Source organism: Lepidochelys kempii, chromosome 9 (assembly GCF_965140285.1).
Source record: "Lepidochelys kempii isolate rLepKem1 chromosome 9, rLepKem1.hap1, whole genome shotgun sequence".
Classification (NCBI taxonomy): Eukaryota; Metazoa; Chordata; order Testudines; family Cheloniidae; genus Lepidochelys; species Lepidochelys kempii.
In genome coordinates this window covers 35,137,450-35,163,625 of record NC_136388.1, presented here as the reverse complement: position 1 = coordinate 35,163,625, position 26,176 = coordinate 35,137,450, and the positions used below count along the sequence as shown (strand labels likewise).

Sequence of the window (26,176 nt, the reverse complement as noted above, 5' to 3'; positions counted from 1 at the left end):
AATACTTTGAATATAGTCAGTTTCACTGTTTTGTTGAAGTGCAAGCCCCTTTTCAGGCTCTGCAAAAGATGGTGTTTGACAGCTTTGGTGTTGCAACTGGAAACAAAACCAAAATGGGTAGCAAGTAGGATTGTGCAAAGAGAGAAAGGGAAGGAGAAACAAGCTTGAGGATGTTCCAGTGATAAGGTTTGAGCCTGCTCAGAGCACATTCTAATCATCAACAGGGGAGCAGAAAAATACTCTGACTTTTAAAAAAGATTTTAACTATATCCAGTTGACAGTATCTCTTATGATAGATACATTACTGTAAATATACAGTTTTTATTATATTTCTACTCTTTGTTCTGAGGCTGGCTTATGACAGGGCTGAACTACTTTAGCTGAAAGATATATGGCTCTGTAGGGCATAGGTGGGTAGACGAGCCTCATTCTTATGACATTGGCAGTTGGTCTGATGCCATTTAGAACATGGTATTTCAGTTTCTTCTGAATTGCACTAGCTTAGGTAGGTTACGCTTCTCCAACTCCATTGTGGAGTTCAGCTTTGGTATGTATTATGCTTCTGTATCCTTTAACGTTCTCTTTTTCCTTTGGTTCCCTGATGTCCTGGAGTGGCTCCTTGCCAATGGTTTTCTTTATCGGTTTTAGCTGTGTCATTGAAATTGTGTTTGAGCTCACCTTCTTCAAAAGGGTGTACCAACAGGTTTTCGGTTGCCACAGTTTTTGCAGAATGAGACTCACCAAAACGAAAGACTCCACCAGTATGCTGGTTGAAAGATTGGAGCATCTTGCTAGCTCTATGTAATTCAACTCATGAATTTTGAAAACTTTCAATTAAAATTGCTACAGTTTCTGAATCCTTAGAAGGTACAGTGCCAAAAGTGAAATGCCTGCAAGCTGCATGGAAACTTTTTTTAAAGATACCATAATAGAGGCTCAACTTTAATGTATACCCCAAATTAAAAAACACAGGAAGAGAACCAAAAAAGTGCCACCATGGCTAAACAACAAAGTAAAAGAAGTACTGAGAGACAAAAAGGCATTGTTTCAAAAGTGGAAATTAAATCCTAGTGAGGAAAATAGAAAGGAGCATAAACTCTGGCAAATGAAGTGTAAAAATATAATTAGGAAGGCCAAAAAAGAATTTGAATAACATTTAGCCAAAGACTCAAAAAGTAAGAGCAAAAAATTTTTAAGTACATCAGAAGCAGGAAACCAGCTAAACAACCAGTGATGATTGAAGTGCTAAAGGAGCACTCAAGGACAATAAGGTCATTGTAGAGAAATTAAATGAATTCTTTGCATCAGTCTTCACGGCTGAGGATTTGAGAGAAATTCCCAAACCTAAGCCATTCTTTTTAGGTGACAAATCTGAGGAACTATCCCAGATTGAGGTGGTGTTAGAGGAGGTTTTGGAACAAATTGACAAGCTAACCAGTAATAAGTCACCAGGACCAGATGACATTCACTCAAGAGTTCTGAAGGAACTCAAATGTGAAAAATATCAGAACTATTAACTGTAGTTTGTATCCTATCATTTAAATCCACTTCTGTACCAAATGACTTGAGGATAGCTAATGTGACGCCAATTTTTAAAAAGGGCTCCAGAGGTGATCCCGGCAATTATAGGCTGGTAAGTCTGACTTCAGTACCAGGCAAACAGGTTGAAACTATACTAAAGAACAAAATTGTCAGACGCATAGATTAAAATAATATTTTGGGGAAGAGTCAACATGTTTTTTGTAAAGGGAAATCATGTCTCACCAATCTACTAGAATTCTTTGAGGGGATCAACAACCATGTGGACAAGGGGGATCCAGTGGCTATAGTGTACTCAGATATTCAGAAAGCCTTTGACAAGGTCCCTCACCAAAGGCTCTGAAGCAAAGTAAGCGGTCATGGGATAAGAGGGAAGGTCCTCTCATGAATTGGTAACTGGTTAAAAGATAGGAAACAAAGGGTAGGAACAAAAGGTCAGTTATCAGAATGGAGAGAAGTAAATAGTGGTGTCCCCATGGGTCTGTTCTGGGCCCAGTCCTATTCAACATATTCGTAAATAAACTGGAAAAAGGGGTGAGATGGCAGAATTTTCAGATGATACAAAACTACTCAAGATAGTTAAATCCCAGGTAGACTGCGAAGAGCTACAAAAGGATCTCTCAAAACTGTGTGACTTGGCAACAAAATAGCAGATCAGATTAAACGTTGATAAATGCAAAGTAATGCACGTTGGAAAACATAATCCCAACTATATGTATAAAATGATGGGATCTAAATTGGCTGTTATCGCTCAAGAAAGAGATCTTGGAGTCGTTGTGGATAGTTCTCTGAAAACATCCGTTCAATGTGCAGTGGCAGTCAAAAAAGTGAACAGAACATTTGGAATCATTAAGAAAGGGACAGATAAGAGGACAGAAAGTATCATATTGCCTCTGTATAAATCTATGGTACTGTGTGCAGATGTAGCCTCCCCATTTCAAAAAAAGATGTATTGGAAAAGGTTCAGAAAAGGGCAACAAAAATTATTAGGGGTATGGAACAGCTTCCATATGAGGAGAGATTAATAAGACTGGGACTTTTCATCTTGGAAAAGAGATGACCAAGGGGGGATATGATTGAGGTCTATAAAATTAATACTGTTGTGGAGAAAGTAATAAGGAAGTGTCATTTGCTCCTTGTCATAATGCAAGAACTAGGGGTCACCAAATGAAATTAATAGGCAGCAGGTTTAAAACAAACAAAAGGAAGTATTTCTTCACACAACACACAGTCAACCTGTGGAACTCCTTGTCAGAGGATGTTGTGAAGGCCAAGACTATAACAGGATTAAAAAAAGAACTAGATAAATTCATGGGGGATAGGTCCATCAATGGTGTCCCTAACCTCTATTTGCGAGAAGCGTGGAATGGGCGACAGGAGATGGATCACTCGATGATTACCTGTTGTGTTCATTCCCTCTGGGACACCTGGCATTGGCAACTGTCGGAAGACAGGATACTGGGCTAGATAGACCTTTGGTCTTACCCAGTATGGCTGTTCTTATATTATGTTCTTGGAGAAATTACTGTAAACATCTGTGAGGGACATGCTCTGTAATAAATTATGAGTAGTATGTATTGACCTGGTAATTGAGTGTGTTAACTGTATGAATATATTGGTTTACTTTAAGGGGAACTGTAAGGAGAACAAGCAGGAAGGGAAGAAGAATGGCTCAAGATAAGCCACTTCTCAGCTAACACTTAATTACATTTAAGACACTTTGCCCAAACTATTAACTCTTAAGATTCTAAGTCCTTACTCCAGCCAATTTGCAAAACTGGTTTTGATGACCTGGACCATGGTCTGAGAACCTGAAGATCAAAAGAAATATAGTAGTTTTAAAAAGGTACTCTGTCTCAAAAGGGGTTGACTGTTCAGAGAGGAGTTCAACAGGAACTAGACTGACACACAGGCACCCCTTAGGGATGTCTGAAGAAGTCAGGGCTGCGTGGGTTACCATTGGGGATAGTAAGACTTTAGGTAAGAGTGTTTATATATTGTGGTGTTGTTTTGAAAGCCTTTTATGTCTTCTGCTTTGTGCCTACTGTTAAAGTAAACAATATTTTGGGTTTAAAAAGATTGTTTGGTCACTATATCCACCACTAGTCACAGATTCCCAAAGAGAAAAATTCCAGGTGCTGAAACCCATCAGACCTCCTGGATAAGCTCAATTGATACATAGGGTACTGCAGCCCATGGCCTAGTCTAAAAGTAGAATCGCAGAGTTCCACCTCCGGAGAGGTAAAGGTACAAGGCATAACACCTGAGGGAAGTGCACTCAGAGACACCAGAAAGGGGACAGAGGAGCAGGTGCATGTGTTACTGTGACATTATTGATCTGGGTCTTTGTGGACTTTTTGCCAGCATAAGTAAGGGTACTTCACTGTCCTGAATGACATTGTCAGGGGAATAATGCAGACACTTCAAATTTCTCATGTAGTTAACTGAAGTCTTGTTCATAGACTATATTTGAAGTAATTAGTTTGCAATTAAGTCAAATTATTGATGATTGCATCTAGTACAGGCTACAGGCAAGCTCAGGTCATATCTCAGGTAACTCTATTAAATGAGCCATTGTGATGCCTCAAGTAACTAACTAATCCCTATAATTTTTCTGCAGCTATTTTGCATGCAATGGTTCTGTTGGTTTCAGTGACTCAGTAGTAGAGGGAGATTGGGCCTGTGTCAAAAGTTCTCATTGGTTTATTGACTGTTTAAAGATTTTTTTTATATATAATTTTTTTTTCACTGCATGCTAGCTAGAGCATCAGTGCTTGAGAGACTCTCCATAGTGCTGCTACCTCAGTTCCACTGCACACTTAGGCAGCACTGCCAGGGGAACTTAAGTAGAAATACAGGGGGAGCCCGTAAAGCACATGGACATTGGGATCCAGGGACTGGGTTCTCCCTGTGTCTCTTTCATGTAATGACACTAACACAGCCATTTAATCTAAACCAATAAGTCAATTGCAAAACAAGGGCCTGGTTCACCGAATACACTTTGATTGCTTTAAGCTCCTTTTGTGATGTAAACCAAGCTTAACTGTCTGGTAGAATCTGCCTGCTGTAGTGTAAGTGAATCTGCCTGTAAAAGTTAAACTTTTTTTTTTTTATTAAGGTTCATACTACATATCTTCAGATTGTTAGAAATTAGTGAGTGGTTTCTTTCTCTTTGGGTTTCTTGTATTGTGTTCATGTATGATGTTTTAATAATTTAAAACTATTCAGTAAATCCCAGGCAAAAATATATGCAAAGGTGAGAGTATGTATTAGTAACTTACGTGTTTTAAAAAAAAAAGTAAAATTGTACTTCTCTCTAGGCCTAAGTGTTATATACCCAGGAAATTCAAAGTTGAGATTGCATTTAAGAGAAATCCAAACATATTGAGATAAGAAATGGATGGTTAAAAAACTGAAACAGCTTTAGCTCTTCCATTTAGTAATTCCATGAGGGGGAAAACGTTTAATATGTCTTGTAAAATGTCTAATCTAGAACCACAAACACTAAAATGCTTTAATGATAATACTGTGGTTATTGCGTGAGGTCACTACATCATGAATCCAAATATGTAGAGAGCAGAGAGGGAGCCATAAACTCTCAAATTACCTCAGATAACTTCTTTGAAAATAAAAATATTACATTTAAAACAGGGCTTATCTCTGGCAATTCCAAGAATATTAGCAAGTGCTGGGTCCCATTAGGAAGCTGGAATTCTTCCCCATTGCAATGGTTTATAAGGCTCGCAATTCTAATAATGCAGAGCTGTGAAATACAGACTTAAGCTAAACCAAAATAAGCCACTGCTACTTTTATATCATATATAAATATTCATTTTTTTAAAATAATGGTTTTTATCTGGAAAATGTCTTGAGTATTGTTATGTTGAGGTAAGAACTTTGGAAAGCATGGAAATGATTTCATGGTGTAATTTTGAAAGATGAGGTTGACTGTGATGAATTTGATCTTTGTTCCTGGTTCTGTAGATTAATACATATACTGGGTGCAATTCTGTGCTGCATCTCTTAGAGGTGCTGTACAGAACACACACCCCAGGAGGTGGGGGAAAAGGATGACTTTAAACCATACACGTGCCCTTTTGATTCTGGGGTGCCCCCCGGTGTAATTTAGAAAGCCGTGAGGAGTTGTCAGAATTGTAACAGCCCGTCCCCACCTGCCTATAGGCAGCTCTGCTTTCCAGAGTCTCTGCAACGCTACACGTACACCAGGACTTACAACAGTCCTCAAAGGACAGCCTGTGACTGTCTTCCTCAGTTTCCTGTGCTTGAAGAATTCTCCTCCTTCTTTGCCCCCAGACACACCCAGGGCTCTTGGAGCTTTTTACGTTTCTTAAATCATTTTACTTGATGGGGAAGAGAGGGAGCAAGAATCTCTCCCATTGAGTATACTTATGTGGAATTTTTATTTCTAGTTTGTACTACTGTTCTTTTATGCTCATTTCAGGGGTGAAAGTAAGCCAGTATGGCATACCAGTAAAAAGTGGCCGCCGGTACCAGCCCATACTCAGCTGACGACATTAAAGTGCTGCTGTGGCAAAGGACCCTGCTTAAAGCGCTGCTGCAGCAGTGCTTTAACATCGTTGCCCCTTCTACCCTCCCAGGCCGCTGCCGCGGCCGGGGAGGAGCAGCTGCCCTGGGGCCGGTGTTTTAAAAGGGCCCAGGGCTGCGGCTAGAGCCCTGGGCCCTTTAAATCGCTGCTGGAGGCCCGGGTGCTGCAGGCCAGGCAGTGCAGCTGGGCAGGCTGGGGGACACTGAGCCCCACCCCTTCCGTCCAAGGCCCTGCCCCTTCCAGGGGCTGAGTTGGCCACCGTACCAGTAAGTGTTGAATGTTACTTTCACCCCGGCTCATTTCTGCTATAGCTTAAAGAAGTATGTATTTTCACCACCCTACAAGGTTTTTCCAAGAACTACATTAATAGTCTCAGTTTTTAAAGTAAGTTCTTATGTGGAACCACTTAACTATATGAGCAGATTTTTTTTTATATTGCAACCTGACATAGTCATTTAGTTTTCAGAGTAATAGCCGTGTTAGTCTGTATTCGCAAAAAGAAAAGGAGTACTTGTGGCACCTTAGCGACTAACCAATTTATTTGAGTGAGCTGTAGCTCACGAAAGCTTATGCTCAAATAAATTGGTTAGTCTCTAAGGTGCCACAAGTACTCCTTTTCTTTATAGTCATTTAGATTACCATTCTTAGTGTTTCTTGAATATCTGTAAAATTTAGAAAGAAAAGATAGTGAGAGGATTTCAGATAGAATGAGACTCAAGTACTGTGATTGCCTCTAGGGCCATGGAAAACTAAAAATGGAATACCAGAATGTTGAGACCATAGAGAGGAACTTTCCAACTCCTTCATGACAGTTTGGGGTCACAAGTTAGTTGTGAGTAGATCAGAGTGGAGGTGGAAACATGGCTAGCACATTCATGAACAGCATAGATCAACTACAGCCCTACATAGGGATGTGAGATGCAAAGTGTAGCTGTTCTCGCAGGTTCCTTTCTCTTTTTCATGCCTTTATGAATCTACTATGCAAAGTCCTTTAACTCAGACCTTACACAAGGATGCAGAACATCATCCTGTATTTATGGTCAACTTGTGTGCTTGAACTTCGTTAAAGTAAATTGTATTTTTGTCTTTAACTGTGCTGTATGTATCTGTTACAGTTGAGAAAATTCTGCAGAATATTCCATGTATTTTTAGAAAACGTCCAGTGAGCTTGAAAATGCCCCTTGTGTGTTTGATTAGTTATTGATAAAATAATTGTATGTCAGTTAATATAGATCTATTTTTCTTTCAGAATTTCCTAAACTTGTGTATTTCTGGATTCCAACAATAGACTGGAAATTGGAACAATCCTATAATTTCCCAGAATAAGAAGTGATTATGCAGCGAAGACAGAGAGGAGTAGATGTTGGACTAATCTTGCTACTTTCTCAAGTATTTCAATTTGGGCTTGAAAACATTCCACCTGTAACACTTGGGACCCTAGCACTGAACGTTTTTCTTTTTTTGAAGCCTCTGAAACCACTGCTGAAAGTGTGTATCAGTGTAGACCAAAGTTATTACCAGAAAGACTGGCAACGTTTGCTGCTTGCGCCAGTTCACCATGCAGATGATTGGCATTTATATTTTAACATGGTCTCCTTGCTTTGGAAGGGGATAAAGTTGGAACATAAGCTTGGAAGCATATTGTTTGGGTATATAATTGCAGTATTTTCAGTGCTGATTGGCATTGTGTACATGGTGTTGGAATTTGCACTTGCAGGACTTCTGAATGACCCTTCATACAAAATGAATTGTGCCGTAGGCTTTTCAGGTAAGGCATTCAGGAGGTACAGGTTAATTTAGTGAAGTGCACATTTATAGGTTCAGTATAGTAAAATTTTATAATATAGAAAATGGAAATATTTTTTCTGATGAACATGGATTAGAACAGGTAATATCCATCACTACTTCTTTGAGTGCTTGTTCATACATATGTATATCTTTCACTCTTGGTGCGTGTGTGCCCATGCACTTGAATTTAGATTTTCTGGGTGGAGGCTTGAGGACTCACAGAACAGAGGTCCAGCCTCAACTTACACTGCTGGCCAAAAGACTCCAAACTTGAATGCATGTAGTACATGCACACCAAGAGTGGGATATATATGGCCAACATGTTTTGTCGAATTACAGTTATTGTAAAGTGAATAGTTTTCTTTTTCTATTATATATTTAAGTTTACAGTTTCTGCACAATCAAAGTCAGCAGCAAATACTGAAAAATGTTTTTGTTACGAATACTTGTAATCTTAAGATTGCTGCTCTTGTGCTTTCAGCACAGGGCAGACAGAGAATGCCACTAGCTTTTAGATTATTAGTCCTCAAAGATACTGGCTGTGGAGGAAAAACTCCACTCTCTTTATTCAAAAAGCCAGTGTCTCATTTATCTCTAGAACTCTTCCTACTTATTTTCTAACCAAAGGTTCAATTTCTGTCCTCAGATGCTGCTCAGATTTTTCTACCAGCCCTGGTTATTTAACATTCTGCAGTATCTTTGTCTAATCAGACCCAGTCATTTATTTTGGCTTTTGACCAGTTTCATTTCTCAGCGCTGAGTATACTTGGCCCCAAGTTCAGGGATTCCTCAAAACACCCCAGATGTTATCAGCCATTTTTGTTTGTTTTGCAGTTGAGTTTTTCACATCATCTGAAGTCAACTATTTCTTTCTTGGTGTGATTTTTTTATTGTTTTTAGGAGTATTATTTGCTTTGAAAGTCCTTAACAATCATCATCACCCAGGAGGGACCAGCAACATCATGGGAATTCATGTATCGAGAAGATATGCTTGTTGGCTGGAGCTTGTGGCCATTCATTTATGTTCCCCAGGGTAAGTTAATTAAATCAGTCTCAGGTCTCACATAATTTTTTGGATCCATTTAGGTATATATACATTGTGACATATGAGCAATGACATCTGGTACCCAAAATAAATAGAGGAGTTGCAGGTAGAATCTGCATCTCTCTCTCCTCCACACCTTGTAGGTTGATCGTGCTTGTCAAAGAGGAAAAAATGGGACACCTTGCTCCTGGGGGTTACTGCGAAGTGTTTTGGTTGGGAAAAAGAAGGGACTACCCTTCCTTTTCCTACTCACTTATCCTGTTAGAATGAAAAACTGGGATATATTGCATGAAAAGGCTTGGCAGGCAAAAACAAATATTTATCCATCTGTCACTTTTTTACTGTTCATTCCTAGTGCCAGTCCCCTCTTCTCCCCCATCTATCTCTTTTTATCCCATTTTCTCCCAAACCCTACACCAATTAAACCACAACCTCACTGGCCACATGACTCTATTCTACCCTATGATCAATCCTCCCAACCCATCCTATCCCTCTTTTGGTTTAGAATCTTCCTCTTCTTCCTTTTCTACAAATTTCTAGAAAATTGGTTATATATCAACAGTGTTAGGGCATAGAATATTTTATAACTTCTTAACCATAATGGAAAATGATAAACCCACCAAATATTAATTTTTTTTACCAGTCTGTGAACACCATTTACCTGCTTCAGGGGGTGGTTAAAAAACATGAGACACACAAAAAAACACTCCCTAATCAAATGGTAGTATAGCTTAGGAAAAGTTCCCTGAGCTGGAAAGGAGGAGACGGAGAATTTAAATCTCCACTCTTAGTGATGTTTAAATTCCTGTGCAATTTACTAGCCTTACTATTGACTGCTGTCATGAACTCCAGTCTAGGAGACAGGGAAGAGCTACTGAACATTCCTACACCCACTCACCCACAATTTTTCACTAAATTGGCAGAGAGCTTGTGCAAGGTCATTGCAGGCATAGAGTCAAGCTTTCTAACATGACCAACACAAATTTTATAATTGCACTATACTACATTTCAGTGTGTCTAAACTACTGTACTATTTCTAACCACTATATTACTCACACTCCTCTACCAGAGTCTAGGATAGAATCTAGGTTCCTGATTACCAGTATTCTGCTGCTGAATAATAAAATAGTTGTGTTACCCACTCTGAATGTTTGTCAAGTCCTTCTCCAGTGGCTGATCTGGAAAGGGACTTGCAATTACTCCTGTAGCTCAAATAGTAAGGGTCTAATTTAACACTCTTGAACGTCAGGGGTTTCAAACCTTGCTGCTGATCTGTGTGGGGGAATGGTATGTTTGCATGTGATTCACACTATGAAAAGACCACTTTAAAACAGTTTTTTACTTAAAAATATGTGTAAATCATAATGTCAATCATCACAATCATGAATCATCAAACTTGTATTCTAATGCAAAACCTGAGCAGTGACTCCAGAAGTGTTAAGGCAGAATAACTTCCTGAATCCATGGTATTTGTGGAAATCATATATGCTAATTTATTGATATAATTGATATAAAAGCATATGAGATGACTGTTAAGGTTTTGCTTTAAATTGCACATTTGAAATTGGGATACGGATTGGTTTTTGGGTATCTTGGAGATTGAATTGAAAGTCTTATGGGGCACTATAATGTGTTATTTGTGGAGTATGCAATATGAAGATGGAAAAGAATGCACAGATTTTCCTCCTTAATTTCTTTCTTCCATGCTTTTAAGGTGGCGGATGGATGGGATGTCTCCTGGCACAATTTTACTGTCAGTGAATGTAGTTGTGTGCTGATTAAATTGTAAAACTACTATAACTTCTTTGACATTATTGCAAAAACCTTCCTACTTCTTTCGTATGCATCTTAAGTGAATGTCTAGTTTGTTCAGCCATCTAACTGCTGCATCACTGAGGGTAGCAAGGCATTACAATTTACCCTTCTGTCTTCTAATGGTGCGCTCCTCTACCACATTTTTGACCATCTGCTTTGCTGTTTGGTAGTCACATTGTGGAGCCTGGATTAAGCCAAATTTCTGTGTTGTGGTAGCCATTCTGGCTGTTCCAGGCCACAGATTGTTAAGCCTAGTCTAGGATCTGCATCCCAGATCACAAATTGTTGTATCTAAATAAGGCCTTCTGAAATTAGTCAGCATGCCTGTCTCTCTATCCCAGAGTTGCTGCCAGTCTGTCACACAGCTGTTGGCTCTGATATACCATTGTTCAGCTGAGCTTTGGCAGCGTTAGACATGAGTGATGAACAGCTATTGCAAAAGGATGTAATGAAATCAGTCGTAATCACTGCAGGTGTAGGTGTTTTCTCCTGGAGGCAAGCAGATCTTCTTATGGAATTATGTATTGCTTATTTGCACCTATTGGAATCATTGTCAGCCTTGTGTGCAGCAGGTTGCTTTAATGTGTCATAGCCCTCCATACTGTTTTAGGGTGACGTTATCTTGTCTTCACTTTTGGGGAGCTATCTGAGTCAACAAATACAAAGTTAATGTTAATGTGTGGCTAAGGCAACCACTAATGATATGGGTGGTTGTGTTCTGCTCTGAATAAACAAGACTCACATGACTACTTCTTCCCCAAACTGCTGCAAAATATTTTGCTGGAGTGAATATCAGCACCAGGACTGAGGTTTGTAGAACATTTTGCCTCTACTTCCGAGGAGGATCCTGGATTTTGGCAGTATGGGAGGTGATCTTTTTCTTTAAGTGTCCTAGATGAGATTGGTGTGTTAGACTGTGGTCCAGATTGTTTCCTAAATAAGTGGCAACTGGCTGGAAATGGGGTGGACTGTCCTCAACACAGGCGGTCAGGAGTTGATTGGCCAGGTGATTGTTCAGATGGAAGGTTGTGGCTATCATCTTAGACTCACTTAATCTAAGATTCCACTGATAAAGGTAAACGGACAGAGAATTAATGTCCTGGGCGAGTGACCCATCTATATCCTGTAGATAATTACCAACGTCCGCAAGACATAAGTCATCTGCGTACATGTACTTATTGGCCTTAGTTGTTGGTAGGTTGTAGGTATATATGTTGAAAAGGAGACGAGCCAGAACAGATACTTTTGCGAGTCTGCTATGGAGATTCCTGAGCTGGCTGACTTTGTCTCCAGCTTGCGAGATGAAACTGCAGTTTATTTCCACGATGAACCAGACCAGAGCTAAGAGGGAATAGTCAGCAACATATCTCTCATTTGTGTCACGTAGAAGATTACAGAGAGCCTGATTTTGATGCGCATCAGCAAGGTTATTGAACCACGAGTGCCCTTTGTTCAGGCTGTGATCAGACAACCCAAGTTCAAATTATTTGCCTAACACAAGACATTGAAGATAGCTTCAAGAAGGGCAAGAAAGTTGGTGCTGTTCTGTGGATCTGTCAGCTGTATATGGTACTGTCTGGCATGTGGGGCTGATCACCAAGTTGTAGCAGACTGTAAGCCCATGGCGGAGTCTGCGTATTACCATCATGGAAATGATGATGAATCGGAGAAACTTTCCTGATTTTAATTAGAAATCATATTCAAGTTAATGAATATAAATCCATTTTTCAGTTTGTCAAAAATGTTGTGTATGTAAGTTTACATTCGTGCCCAATCCAAAGAATCTGCAAGGTTTGCATTTAATTACAAATCAATAGAACATAATGAATCCCCTTACTTATCAACAACTGTTCTCCATTTCCTCTTATAAAACATCAGTTGAAAGCCTATCCAGGCAAATAGCTCTTATGTTGTCTCCTGAAGCTTGTGCATCTTGGAATATGAAGAATTTCCAAGGGAGGCAGGTTCAAAAAATATGGACAGCTAATAACATTGCCACTGATAGTGAAAATTAAAAATCAGAACTCAGCAGCAGCTCTTGACTCCTATTGTGAGACATGGAAAATGGGGTGATCTCTCAGGTAATCATATCCTCCAAAGCCATTTAGAGATTTTACATTATAACTAACATCTCCAGTTGTATTCAAATGAACAGATAACCAGTATGGATCTCGGAGCACTGGTGGTATGGAGTCAAAATTGCCTTCCCCTCTCAAAACTTTTTGTGGTAGCTGAAGTTTGAGTCTGATTCAACAATAGTCTTTGTTGGAGTGCATTTCAGTAATCTAGTCTTGAAGCTGCAACGGTTTAGATCACTAGGGCAAGGTCCATCTCAGAAAGACATGGACTCAAATTAGGTCTGATGATGATGAAAAAGGGACCGTATGCCACAGCATCACCTGAGAATCCAGGAGTGATGGATCTAGAAATAACACTCAGATTGCAGACTATTGGGAAGGATGGACAACACACTTTGAGAGGCAGAAGAGGAGTGCAGTTTTTATCAGCATTACTTTTTCGTCTTATTCAAAGTCACACCTATCCTGCTTGCTCACCTCCACTCTTCCATTTCATTCTGTTACTCGAAAACTGCAGACACTGGGTTTGACTTTAAAAAAGGAGATGAAGGCCTTACATAAGGATCATTGGGGTGGAAGGATCCTTGAAAGATTTGCCTTTTGGAAATTTGCAGAGAGCAATAAGCACACTTACTGAAGAATTATCCTATCCTCTTCAAAAACAGTTGTGTACAGTGATATCCAAGATTATTTATCTACAAAGACACGTGAGTCCTTAACCTGATCTTATTACCAGGAGAAGATAAGAGATAATGGTACTCCTTCTGAAATAAACCCCAACTTTTGCCAGACTGGTAGAGGGAAAAAGTATGGGTTAGGGGCTGGGTGCTCTACTGAGTTTCACACTGCTTCTCAATTAAATTACAGGGGTTTGAGAAAGATGAAGGAAGGAAGATGGATGACCCCCCAAATACTTGGAGGGTGAGAAATGAGGAAGAGAGTGGGAACCTAACTTTTCAGCAGCCAGGAAGTTGTTGAGGGCAGTGTGATGGGATTCACCACTGACTCCCTGTGGCCGGGAGTGGCTGCTCCCTTCCTGCTGGGTGTCTCCTGACCAAGGCTGCTCTGCCTCTGCAGTGTCCTGCCTCTTCCTGTTACTTGGCCATTTGGCCAGGTCACTTAAATAAAGTGAGGTAATAAGAATTCCCTTTCAGGGTGCATCAGAATCTGGTCCTACTTTCCTTCAGGGAGGGGTCTTCAGGCAATGGTTGTCTGGTAAGCTCTTGCCTTCAGTCAGCGCTTTCCTCAGGAGCTGAGGGCTGAAGATCTGTTCTCTTCCCTGGTCTGCCAACAAAAGAGCTCCTCTGCTCCCCTTTTAAGTTCCTCCTCATTCCTGTGCATGCAGGTGTGGCAGGGTGGAACTGCCTGAGCCCAGAGCAGATCTTAACCCCTTGTTGTTCAGTATGGGATTTATATACCCCATCACAGCATGGGTAGACTCTTTCCATCCTCTGCCCCTTTCAGGATGGTGTAGCTGGAGAAATGCTCTCCCTTTCACTAGCTAGTTGGGAGAGAAAGACAAAGAAAGTGGAACTCTGCATCTTTTTGAGGATGGAATCTGGGGTCACATGGGCATATTGCATTTCCTTACATGCTTTGATGACTCCTAAAGGCAGCCATTACCCATATTCTGGCTGAGGTATCCATAGGAGGAAGGCTTACAGAGATCTACAGTGAAGTCTTCAGTGTATTATTTGTTGCAAAATAAGGGTATTTTATAATGGATCAATCATGTAGCTTGGTAAGACTTAATAGAATTGTAAAAAAACAAAAGACACTCAAAGAAACAAAAAAACCTTGGTGGTTTCACTTTCTTAGAGAACCATCTGAACATTTTCTTTGGTTTCATTCCATGTGGGTTCAAGCCCCCTGAGTTTCAAAGAAAGCTAAAATCTCAAAACAAACCCCAGACAGAACTTCCAATATAGTATTACTTTTTTAGTTTGGCAACACGCACAACTGAGAATTTCAATTTTTCATGTAAAACCAAAAACCATTCCAGGTTTGCTCAAAACTGGGCTTAATTTTGCAAATATTGAAGGATAATTTGTCAAATCTGATTTGAATTTTGAGTTTTTCATGAAACAAGGAGAGTTTTGTATAGTTTCAGGTATCATTGTCAACATTTTGTACAGCTGTAAGTTAAAAGATTTATGTCATGAGATTTTGATATTTTGCTATATTACTGTGTAGTCTGATTAAAAGCTTTGTATTTTTGCTCACTAGTTGAGTTTAGGGACCACACTGTTAATATCGCTTGTATTTAAATACTGCTTTATTGAGGAGAGCTGCCTTATAGCTTTGCCATGTTAATAGTGATTATAGTTATTGACTTGTGACTTAATTTGCTGATGCTAAGAAACTTTCAGTCTCCTTCAGGTTTTAGTTTATAGCTTCCTCTTTGAGAGCTGCTAAATCAATGAGACAACTTACTCTTGCATGGCAAACATTTCTGTTACTTTGAGTACACCACCTATCTCTTGCCTGCAGTACCATTAATATGTCTTCACAGTAATGTTATGCCAATGAAAGCTGTAACAGCAATATAAATCGATTCAGGAGGTACATGGATAGAGTGTGTCCTCTTCTTTTCTTGAATTGGTTGTGGGCACATTTAAAGAAGTGACCTGTTGTAAATGATCCTGCAACTGGGAATTTCAAGAGTGTGATTGAGATACGCAGGTTAACTGTGGCAGCAGTTCAAACAACACAGTTCATTGGTGAGAAGCTAATCTTTTGTCTGACTGCTCGTTGGAGTGAAAATAATTGTCTGTGCTGCTATTCACCTCACCACCTCCTCTAAAGATTATTTTAAAAAGTAGTACTTCCCCTTTTTATTGTAGTGAAATTAGTGTCACTATTCCTACATATAGTAAATCATTAGGGCCATGTAGTTTCCTATATATAGAAATTTACTGAGATAATATAATCAACACGTTGCTTGGCACTAATCTATTAAACATTTATAATATAAATATTTTCTTCCTACTTGTTCATTTTAACAATCTAAATGCTGCAGTTTATGATAGTTGGAGTTTTCTAACATTCTGCTGAAGTATTTAGTTGTTTACCATTTTACTCTGCTTCATTATTTATTTATTTTATTTTATTTATTTATTAATAATAATTTATTGGTAATACAGCAGCTCTTGGTGGGGACCCCCAATCATTGCTGAAGCCTCTGTGTGCCATCACAAAACAAATAAGTAGTTGTGCAAGGTGCTATTTAAATATATATTATACACTTTGCCCTGAAGTACTTATAATCTAGTAAAACAAACCTTGTCAGTGGGGGTGGGGGAAGGGATAAAACACACATCACGTCTTTATTTATATGCATTTTATGTAGATACTTCTATCTACAACTACTACTACTACCAAATTGTGTGCTTTGTTTTCAGTATTATACCTAGCCTAACAGCTTTTTTTTTTAAACAAACTGTTAGCTTCCCCAACTATTGTACATATGCCTATTGATAAAATTACACAGGTCAAGATTTTCAGAACTAGCAGTTTTGTGTACCTGAATATTTGGGTGTTCAACTTGGCACCTAAAAAGGGTGTTTCAGAAGGCATATTCAGAAAATGCCTTTCTAGAAAACTGAGGCACCTGGAATCTTTAGTCAAGCTTGAAAATGATAACCAAAATTACCTTTCTGTGCCAAAACTCTTAAATAAAACCCCATCCAATATCCATAGGGTTGGCAACTTCCAGCCTCTGGTGTCACATGGGGAGGCCTTCAGGTATGTAAAGCCAGAAGTGCCTCTATTCTCATGTTGGCTCTGTGTTAGATTGGTTGTCATGAGTGAATTTCAAATGGTTTTGTGCAAATTGGTTGTCATGAAAATCTGCAGGACTAATTCAGACCTGATTCTACAAGCTGTTTTGTGGGTGGACTCCTGTGCCCATTTCTGTGTCCAGTCCTGTTGACTTTGGTGGGGTTGTGCACTGACTCATTACATGGGTCCTCACTCTCAGATTTGAGCTTCCAGATTTGAGGCTTCTGGTACTTGCCTGAAATACATCAATGTTTCTTGAAAGGGTTGGTGAAATCACTGTTGAAATTGTTTCTGACTGAAACTAGGGAACAGGGAATCATTGGATTTTTTCTTAAATTTAAAAACCTACTCTTTAGAGCAGCAGTTTGCAAACATTTTGAGCCGAGCCCTGCCTTTGAGTTAAAATTTTTGGTTGTGCCACCACAACCAAGACAAAAATAGAGACATGCAAAAGTATGCTTGTTAACTGTCATAATCATACAGAAAGAAAAGGAGTACTTGTGGCACCTTAGAGACTAACCAATTTATTTGAGCATAAGCTTTCGTGAGCTACAGCTCACTTCATCCATGAAGTGAGCTGTAGCTCACGAAAGCTTATGCTCAAATAAATTGGTTAGTCTCTAAGGTGCCACAAATACTCCTTTTCTTTTTGCAAATACAGACTAACACTACTGTTACTCTGAAATAACCATACAGCTAAGAGTAGCCTAGAATTCCTCCTTACCTGTAAGGGGTTAAGAAGCTCAAAAGAACTATTTGCACTAGAGCCTTAATGGGAATTTAGGGATTTTCCTGAAGAAAATTTCCAATTTCAAATTCCTTAACAAATCAGTAATTGCTAGGAAAAACCACAGGATCATAGAAATAGAGCTAGCAGGGAACTCAAGAGGCCCTTTAGACATCCCTGGCAAGTGTTTGTCCAACCTTGTCTTAAAAACCTCCAATGATGGGGATTATACAACCTCACTTGGTAACCTATTCAAATATTTAATTATCCTTATAGTTAGAAAGCTTTTCCTAATATCTAACCTAAATCACCCTTACTGCAGATTAAGCCCATTACTCTTGTCCTGCCTTGAGTGGATACTGAGAGCAATTACTATCTTCTTTATAATAGATGTTAAAATAATTGAAGACTGTTCTCTGTTCCTTACTCCTTTTCCCCTAGTCTTCTTTTCTCAAGGCTAAACTTGCCTGATTCTTTTAACCTTTCCTCATAGTTCAGGTTTTCTAAACTTTTTATCACTTTAGTTGTTCCTCTGGACTCTCTTCTGTTTTGCACATCTTTCTTAAAGTATGTTGCCCAAAACTGGACACAGTACTCCAGCTGAGGCCTCCCCAGTGCTCAATACAGTGCAACAAGGTGCTCAATACAGTGCAACAATTACCTCTTGTGAATTGCATACAATATTCCTGTTAATACACCCAGAACATTAGCCCTTTTCACAACTGCATCACATCGTTGGCTTATATGCAACTTGTGATCCACTTTAATAACCTCCTAATAATCTCCAAACGATGGGGTGCACTCCCCTGGTGGAGTGCAGAGGAATGTTCAGGGGGCACAGTGGGGCCTGAGCCAACCCCAGTTGGGGGCAGGGAGGAAGCATCGCCCAGCCCCTCTCTGCCCCAAGCTCCATTCTGGCCTCAGCCCCAGCTTGGCTCCCGGCCTCGGGCCCCAGCCTCAGCCTTGCTCCCGGCCGCAGCTTCGGCTCCTGGCCCCAATTGTGCCTCTACTCCTGGCCCCAACCGTGGCTCTGGTCCTGGGCCTGGTTCCATTCTTGGCCATGGCCCAGAGCCTGGCCGTGGCTCTGGTCCTGGCCCCAGCTCCCGACTGCAGCTCCTGGGGGTGAAGGGCATGGACAGATTCCATTACAGGTAAGGCGGGGCGTGACAGAAAAAAGTTTGGGGACCACTATCCTAGATCCTTTTCTGCCATACTACTTATTACTTAGTACTACTATATAATGAGATTTTGAGTAGGGGTCACACTGGAGGGTCTTAGAAAACTAAAGAGTAGGACCAAATTTTTCCCACATACAGTTTTAAAGACGCCTTGCACTGCTAGCCAGTTTATAGTGAGTTCATGGGAAAGAGAACTTCATTATCCACACCATCACCAAAATTAAAAATATTAATTATATAAAGCTCTTGTTTAGAAACAAAGCCAGATCTGTTTACTTACAAAAGCTATTGTTGCCGCTCATATATATTTAATATTTTAAAATGTGCAGTAGTTCTGAATTATTTTATAAACACAGTGTGGTAATTTACCTCTTACAATGACCTGATTTACCATGGCTTTACTCCAGTTTTATGCTTTTGTTGCTTCGCTGATTTCAGTAGAGTACCATTGATGTAAAACTGGAGCAGTGTAATGCTGAATCAGGAATTTCAAGAGCTGAAAGAGAACTAATTTTAGATGATGCTTTTTGTACAACAGAAACAAACTAAAGCTGAATGAAATTTATACAATTTGTTTAACTCTTCTTATTTTGTTTGAGGCGTATTGATTCTTGTAATACATCAGTCACTTTTAGCTCCTCCTTTGGTCAGAGGTGTTCCTTTAAAACATATTGTGGTTGTTACTCATTTCAGTGGTCAAAAAAGGTGGAAAATGTTGTTCTTTGAGATGTATTAAACTGCACAGAACAAAAGACATATGGAACAAAGACTGCAAACTGTGACCAATTGACATACATTGGAATAATGGGAATACAGAATATATCTAATCGTCAGCCATACAAACTCTCGCAAATGATTCTGTTCCTCCCAGGACTTCTTTTGCTGGGCACCTGGCAGGTATTCTTGTTGGATTGATGTACACACTGGGGCCTCTGAAGATGCTCATGAAAGCAACTGCAGGTATGTAGTGAACACTCTTGGCGTGACAAGAAGTTAACAGTCTAGCTTAATATTAAATTTAAGATTTGGGTTATTAGAAATACAATAAATGGAGCCAAGAACAGGATCAAATATTTTTCAAATGTTTGTACTTCCGAAGACAATAAATTATTAAAAAAAGATCGGGGTAAAGTTAAAATGCTATTTAAAAACCTTAATTTTAAATGAAATGTAGTAAACCCAGAGAACTATCATGTTGTTATATTATACTGAGTATGGTACATTTCTATCTTTTTATTACCTGTATATATTATATTGGAAGTACCCACATTTTAAAAATGAGCTTTTGGCGTTATAGACAGTTGTCTAAAGAATTTTCAATATTGTTGATTTTGGTATTGTATTACTACAGGTTTACACAAGGTGCTAGTTAAATGGGGGGGAAATGCAAATACTGCATATCTGTATATTTAGAAATACAAACCATGGGCCCAGTCCTGCAACTCCTTATGTGAGTAGTCCCACTGACTTCACTCTTTCAATGAGGTAAAAATACAAGGGCCACATTACTGAACGTTTGCAGGGCTGGGCCCAATGACAAAGTGTGTTTTTATATGTTCATTCAAAAATGTAAATAGTCAAAAGTAGTGCTTTGAATTTTCTATAGTAGCTGATGTTCTCAGCATAACAAAAGCTTTTCACAATAAATATTTGTATAAACTAAAAATATTAATAAATATGGATATGTAGCTTATTTACGTGATAAGGTTGATTAATTATTTTATTCATGATACCTTGTTAAATGTGAATATAGCTAATGTATAATGAGGCTATATTATCAGTTCAGAAATCTGTGCTCTTTCTACTTTTCACCAAAGCTGTTATATTAAATGATTTGTTTTAGCTCTATTTTTAAATACTAAAATAAATCCTTAACAAATAATCCAGTAGGTCACTAGCCTGAAGATTTATCCTACTTGCTGTCAGTGCTTGAAGTGCGTGCAGGGTTTGGTGATGAAGCCTCTGTAAGTTCTAGATATATAGGACTTATAAGTGACAAAACCAAGAGAGAGAGATTTCACAACCCACTTGGTTGATATGAGACAGTTTGCACCTTTTTTACAGGTGAATCTTTCACCCATCTGTAGCAGTACTGTCTGGTGGTAGAACCAGTGTTGTACAGTGGGTGGAGCAGGATTTGAAGAGAGCTCTTTGCTGCCCGAAGGATATCACTTGGGCACTGCTGTGCAGCTGGGATTTGGGGGCAGGGCCAAGAGATTGTTTCCTGGATCCTCAAGTCTTCTCTTCCTCCTCTTGTATAGCAGGGCACAGACAGAACAGGGGCTAGTCTAGCCATAAGTTTTCTGTGGAGTGGCCTGAAACTGAACAGCTCCTTTCTCTACTCCAGAGGAGCTCCCCAGTGCACAATTTAGCTGCAAAAATTTCCCAACCATTAATTCTGCAGAATGTTTACTGGGCTGTTTGTGGGTATTTTCTTTTCTGCATGGTTCTTCCCTTTTTATTATATCAGACATCACTTTGAGACTCAGAGAAAAATATAAAGATTATAAACATTAAATACTTTGATTATTGCTGGGCAAAATTTTATAGAAAACCCGCTGTTCTAGAGCCTCATCACAAAAGACCAAGATTCTGTAGGTGGTATTACTGCAAAGTCAATTTTTAATTTTTGTAGAAGGATTATAAAACTATTTATGAATATTAAGTGTATCACATTTCTTCCTGGTAGGTGGCTTTTTCTGCTTTAATGATTCTGTAAGACAGAGAGACTACTACTCAGGTGAGCACTTTCACTCAATTGTCTAAAGACTTTGTTCACTTTTCCTTTCAACTTTGTATTTTTTTCTTTAAAATTATAAAAATAAAGATACAATTTTATGAATTGTAGAAGATTTGGTTATTTGGAAAATGAAATTTGGTTAAGTGGGGGAAAATTATGTATGTACATAAGAAAGTATTTTGGCCTCAAAATATACAAATAAAATAACTAGGTTTTTTTTTAAATAGCAACTTTGAACATTGTTCTTATTAAATTATATGAAATTCAAAGCATTCACGGTGGAAGACTATATGTTGGTGATACTGTACCACATTTTTCCTTCCTGTTTAGGTGACTGTATAGGTAGTTCAACAGCAGTTTCTCTACAAAGAGGCTGAAAATCTCAGTGGAGGAAATTGGTTAGAGTGCAGTCTTTTGTACCATGTCGCATTATGTAAATACCGGAAGCGTGAGGTGTATGTAGACATTGGTAGATGTGTTGAGACAAGTGCTGGTGATTTCTGCTTCACATAGCCAATACCTCACAAGGTATGCATACTGTATGTAGGCATAATATTAGTCATGGTGAAAACCTACAAAGGATGACAACCCTTAGTGTAATTATCTCAGTAACTCTCCCATTTCCTGAACCAGTGAGCAAAAGAAATGATCTGTGCAACCAGAGTTAGTATACTCCACCCACTGCATTCAGATTGAGTATGAATTTCAAATTGCCATTTTTTAGTAAAAACAGTAATGGTTGTGGAATGACACTTAACACTGTCTCTATTTCTTTCTGTCATGCTATTTTCTTCACTGCTACTAGATGTTTTTCTCTTGTTACGTAGTAGTAATAGCAGCAGCAATAACAACACAGCCCTTAAATTCTCTGTTCTCCTCTCTGGGGTGGGCCCCTATTGGAAAAAGCAAAAGCAAAGTCAGATCAGCAACATTAGCAGTGGCATTAACACTTACTGCTAGTCTTGTCATGCAATCATTTTGTGATGCCAATGGACAAGGAACATTGTTTTAATGCTACTGTACAGCAGATCAGGCAACTAACTAGGGAAACAATTTTTAGTAGCTGAGATAGTTTTGAGATGTTTCTTTTCTAAAACATTTCTTCTATGCATTTATTGAAGGACCCAAAGAAAGTTTCTCAAGGGAACTGCTGGGGATGTCATTTACTATGCTACTAATATCTGGATCATCACGAAATTTTTCATTCATGCCTTTCCTATCTTTGGACACTTAACAGCTTAATTACTACCTTCTTCCTTCCTCCTAAGGCTCTTTTAATTCTCCAGCCAATGCATGACCCAGAACCCCTACACATTATTTCTGCTTCACATGACCCTCCTCAACAAAGATCAGAGGGGTAGCCGTGTTAGTCTGGATCTGTAAAAGCGGCAGAGTCCTGTGGCACCTTATAGACTAACAGACGTATTGGAGCATAAGCTTTCGTGGGTGAATACCCACTTCGTTGGATGCATGTAGTGGAAATTTCCAGAGGCAGGTATAAATACGCAAGCAAGAATTAGGCTAGGGATAACGAGGTTAGTTCATTCAGGGAGGATGAGGCCCTCTTCTAGCCGTTGAGGTGTGAACACCAATGGAGGAGAAACTGCTTTTGTAGTTGGCGAGCCATTCAGGATTAAACAAAGACAGAATTCCATGTCCTGGATTCCATTAATATTTTTTCTGAGTATTTTCCACCTAATAAGAGCTCTGACTGGGTATTTTCCATATCAAAATATCTGTTTGTTTGGTAATCCCTGGCACTTGTGGCAATTAAAGATCCCATAAAATTTTTTTGCAAGAGTGGGTCTAGTTTCCTGTTCAAATTTTTCCTGCTGAATGGTGATGGGAGCCATTTAAAGACACATTTTTTTCTGTGCTTTCAGTTAAGAGAACACCATGAATTTAAAAACTCTTGCATATGAAATTTTTTTTTACCTATGGTTGTTTAGAAGTAACAACTAAGATTTTCTCAAAGGATCTCCACAGTGACACCTTACAAGTTAAGAACAGTTCATGGCACAAAGCCTCAAATTTATTAAATAACAAGAATATTTTAAAAAATGGAGGGATATGCAGCAAAGGGTACTATAGCCACTCAGCATGAGCCACCCCTTTTCATGATTTGGCAGATACCAAAGTAAAAATGGCTAACCAGGTAGAGATACTCTGTCCCACACGAGTCTGGACATTTAGCTTGTACCAAGCCATGCTCCATCCCTGTAGAGAGGATTAGGGCCAACACAGGACAGACTCGAGGCAGCTTTTGCTTACGAGTATCAGTCCCACCTACATAAGAATCACAATTCTGGGGGTTACGTACATCTTCTCTTTCTTGCCGTCCTGGCTCAAAGAGCAGAACAAATGTACTTCCTGCAAAGAATACATCCACCACCAAAATTGCAACATAAAGTAGTAGAACACATGGAAACGTTAACACAATTCTGTATCAATCAATATAGTAACTTACATTTGGCAAATATGTACCAATACAGTCTCCCAAGGATAGCGACCAACTGCTTTTCTTAAGCTTTGTTTCCCTCCTCCCCCAGCATATAGGTGGGTGGGAGGGTAGACCTTGCTGTAGAAGAAGGAGCACCTGAATGGTCCTTTGATTCCTCCCCCAGCTCACAACTAAGGAGGAGGGTGCAGAACATTACGCTTCTGCATCTCCCCCTTTAGGCTGAGCTGGCCAATAAGAGGGGCTCCTTATCACCAAAGGTACAATCTTTGGTGCAGCCCTACATCAAGCAGGGCTGTGATTGATTGGGAGAGTCTGTGTGGAGGGTGGCAGGCTGAAGGAGTATGCATTAGCTACATTTTCATGAGTGACTGCCAAGCTACTTGTAGTTGTAAACAGTATTTAATTTGTTTAGGATAAGTACTTGAATGTTGGGTTATTTAGAAATGTAGTTCATGAAAATATGAACGGTAGAATTAGAACAGTAGGAACCCCACATAACTTGGATGTTGTTTTGAGGCCCTTTCTCATTATGAAATACAATTTGAGGGCTTTTTGTGAAGGTAATGAATCAAATGCAGTACCTTGAGCATATAAGACTCTGACTATGGAACAGATGTAAAACATGACTCGTTCTTTTTTTATGGCCAGGAACATATTTACATTTTTTAGTGCCAGAATTATTTTTATAATGTTCAAATGTGCAATGTTGCAGCCTACAATTCAGTAAGCAGTTACTGAGCTAAGTTTAGATTGGATATTAGGAAAAACTTTTTCACTATGAGGCTGGTGAAACACTGGAATGCGTTACTTAGGGAGGTGGTAGAATCTCCTTCCTTAGAGGTTTTTAAGGTCAGGCTTGACAAAGCCCTGCCTGGGATGATTTAGTCAGATGGGGATGATTCTATGATAAGTGCAACATAAAATTACATCCAGAAGATAAACTTACATTTACAGGAGAGAAAATCTTCATTCAATGAACATAATGTGAATGGGGAGAAATATGTAAGGATTGCATCAAAAGTATGTACAAATCAATAGTCAGGGTCATGCAGTCGGCTTAATTGGTATGTAAAAATATGGTTTTAAATAGAACCACCATGACAAGCTTTCGCGTTACATGGCTCTTCTTGAGATCTGAGTAGCTCAAAAGCTTGTCTTTCACCAACAGAAGTTGGTCCAATGGAAGCTATTACCTCACCCACCTTGTCTCTTACCTAACATATGTCAAGAAATCCACATGGACCGCAATATGAGGGCTAACTTTTTGCTGATGTTTTAAGTTAATTAATATGACTGTTAGTTGTATTAAGTCCGAAGATAAAGAGAAATGATATGCTCAGCTTGATTCATGCATAAATATTCTAAATCTTATTTTTCAAATTGAGAAGAAATCCAGTTTATTTTTGAATGGATGGGAGGAACTGAGGTGACGGGTTCTCCCCCCCCCCGGGGTTCCGCCTAGAATTGGGGTACCACTGTGCCCGCCTGCCCACCAGCCTGGGCTCCCTTGACACTGTACTGCTGAGGCAAGCCTGCCAAGCACTTTCTCAGGCTTCAGACTGCACTTCACCACCACACTTACAGGTAGGGACACACCCTGCTGAGCTGCACACACAGATTCTGAGATCAGCTTTGCATGGGAAGGCTAAGCTAAGGAACTGCTCGGTTACGCAAGTGCACACCCCCTCTAGAGGGTAAACCCAAAATTATACCGTCTTGTACTGCACAGAGAACTGTACAGTGTAAGCTCATGAAATTTGCCCCCCTCCCTCAATGTAGAGATGAACATACACAGCTTTCTGCTCCAGGTTACGATTTCCACAAGCTGGTTTTGGACAAAACAAAACAAGTTTATTAACTACAAAAGATAGATTTTAAGTGATTATAAAGGATAGCAACGAGATCAAAGCAGATTAATTAGCAAATAAAACAAAACACAGTCTAAGCTTAATATACTAAAGAAATTGGACATAAGTAGCAGATTCTCACTCTAAATGTTGTTTTTAGGCAGTTTGCAGAGATTCTTGAGGTCAAGCTACATTTGCTTGTAGCTTAAAACTCTAGGTATTCCTTTCATAGGCTAAAAAACTCTCTAGCCTGGGTACAGCCCTTCTCCCCCAGTTCAGTCTTTGTTTCTAAGATGTTTACCACAGTCATCTTGGGCAGGGAGAGTAAGTGAAGAAAGAACCACAATAATGTCACTCCCCTGCCTTAAATAGCTTTAGCATAAGGCGGGAACCATTTGTCTCCCAGTTTGATTCCCATGCCCGGTTAGTGGAAAAACACTAGTGTTATGATGGAGTCCATTACCAGGTGACTTGGTCACATGCGTCTGTAGTGCCATAGCAGCCATGAGACAGAGGCTGTTTGTAAGGGCCTCAGGAAAGATTCCCAGGAAGGCTTCCCAGTGGGAGATTATTCAGAGTCCTATTGTTTTCCTTAATGGCCCTTCCCAGCC

At 39.4% G+C, this 26,176-nt stretch overlaps 1 protein-coding gene across 6 annotated transcripts in view; it reads left to right on the top strand.

Annotated features, from left to right (window-relative positions):
- RHBDD1 (rhomboid domain containing 1) overlaps positions 1 to 26,176 on the top strand; it is an 88,695-nt gene that overhangs the window by 13,262 nt on the left and 49,257 nt on the right. For all 6 annotated transcript variants that reach the window (XM_073359898.2, XM_073359894.2, XM_073359896.2 and 3 more), the window contains 4 exons: positions 7,356 to 7,874; positions 8,795 to 8,927; positions 19,389 to 19,477; positions 21,207 to 21,257. In XM_073359898.2, coding sequence (XP_073215999.1) covers positions 7,442 to 7,874; positions 8,795 to 8,927; positions 19,389 to 19,477; positions 21,207 to 21,257 — 706 coding nt within the window. In that variant the 5' untranslated portion in view covers positions 7,356 to 7,441. The remainder of the gene's footprint in view (positions 1 to 7,355; positions 7,875 to 8,794; positions 8,928 to 19,388; positions 19,478 to 21,206; positions 21,258 to 26,176) is intronic.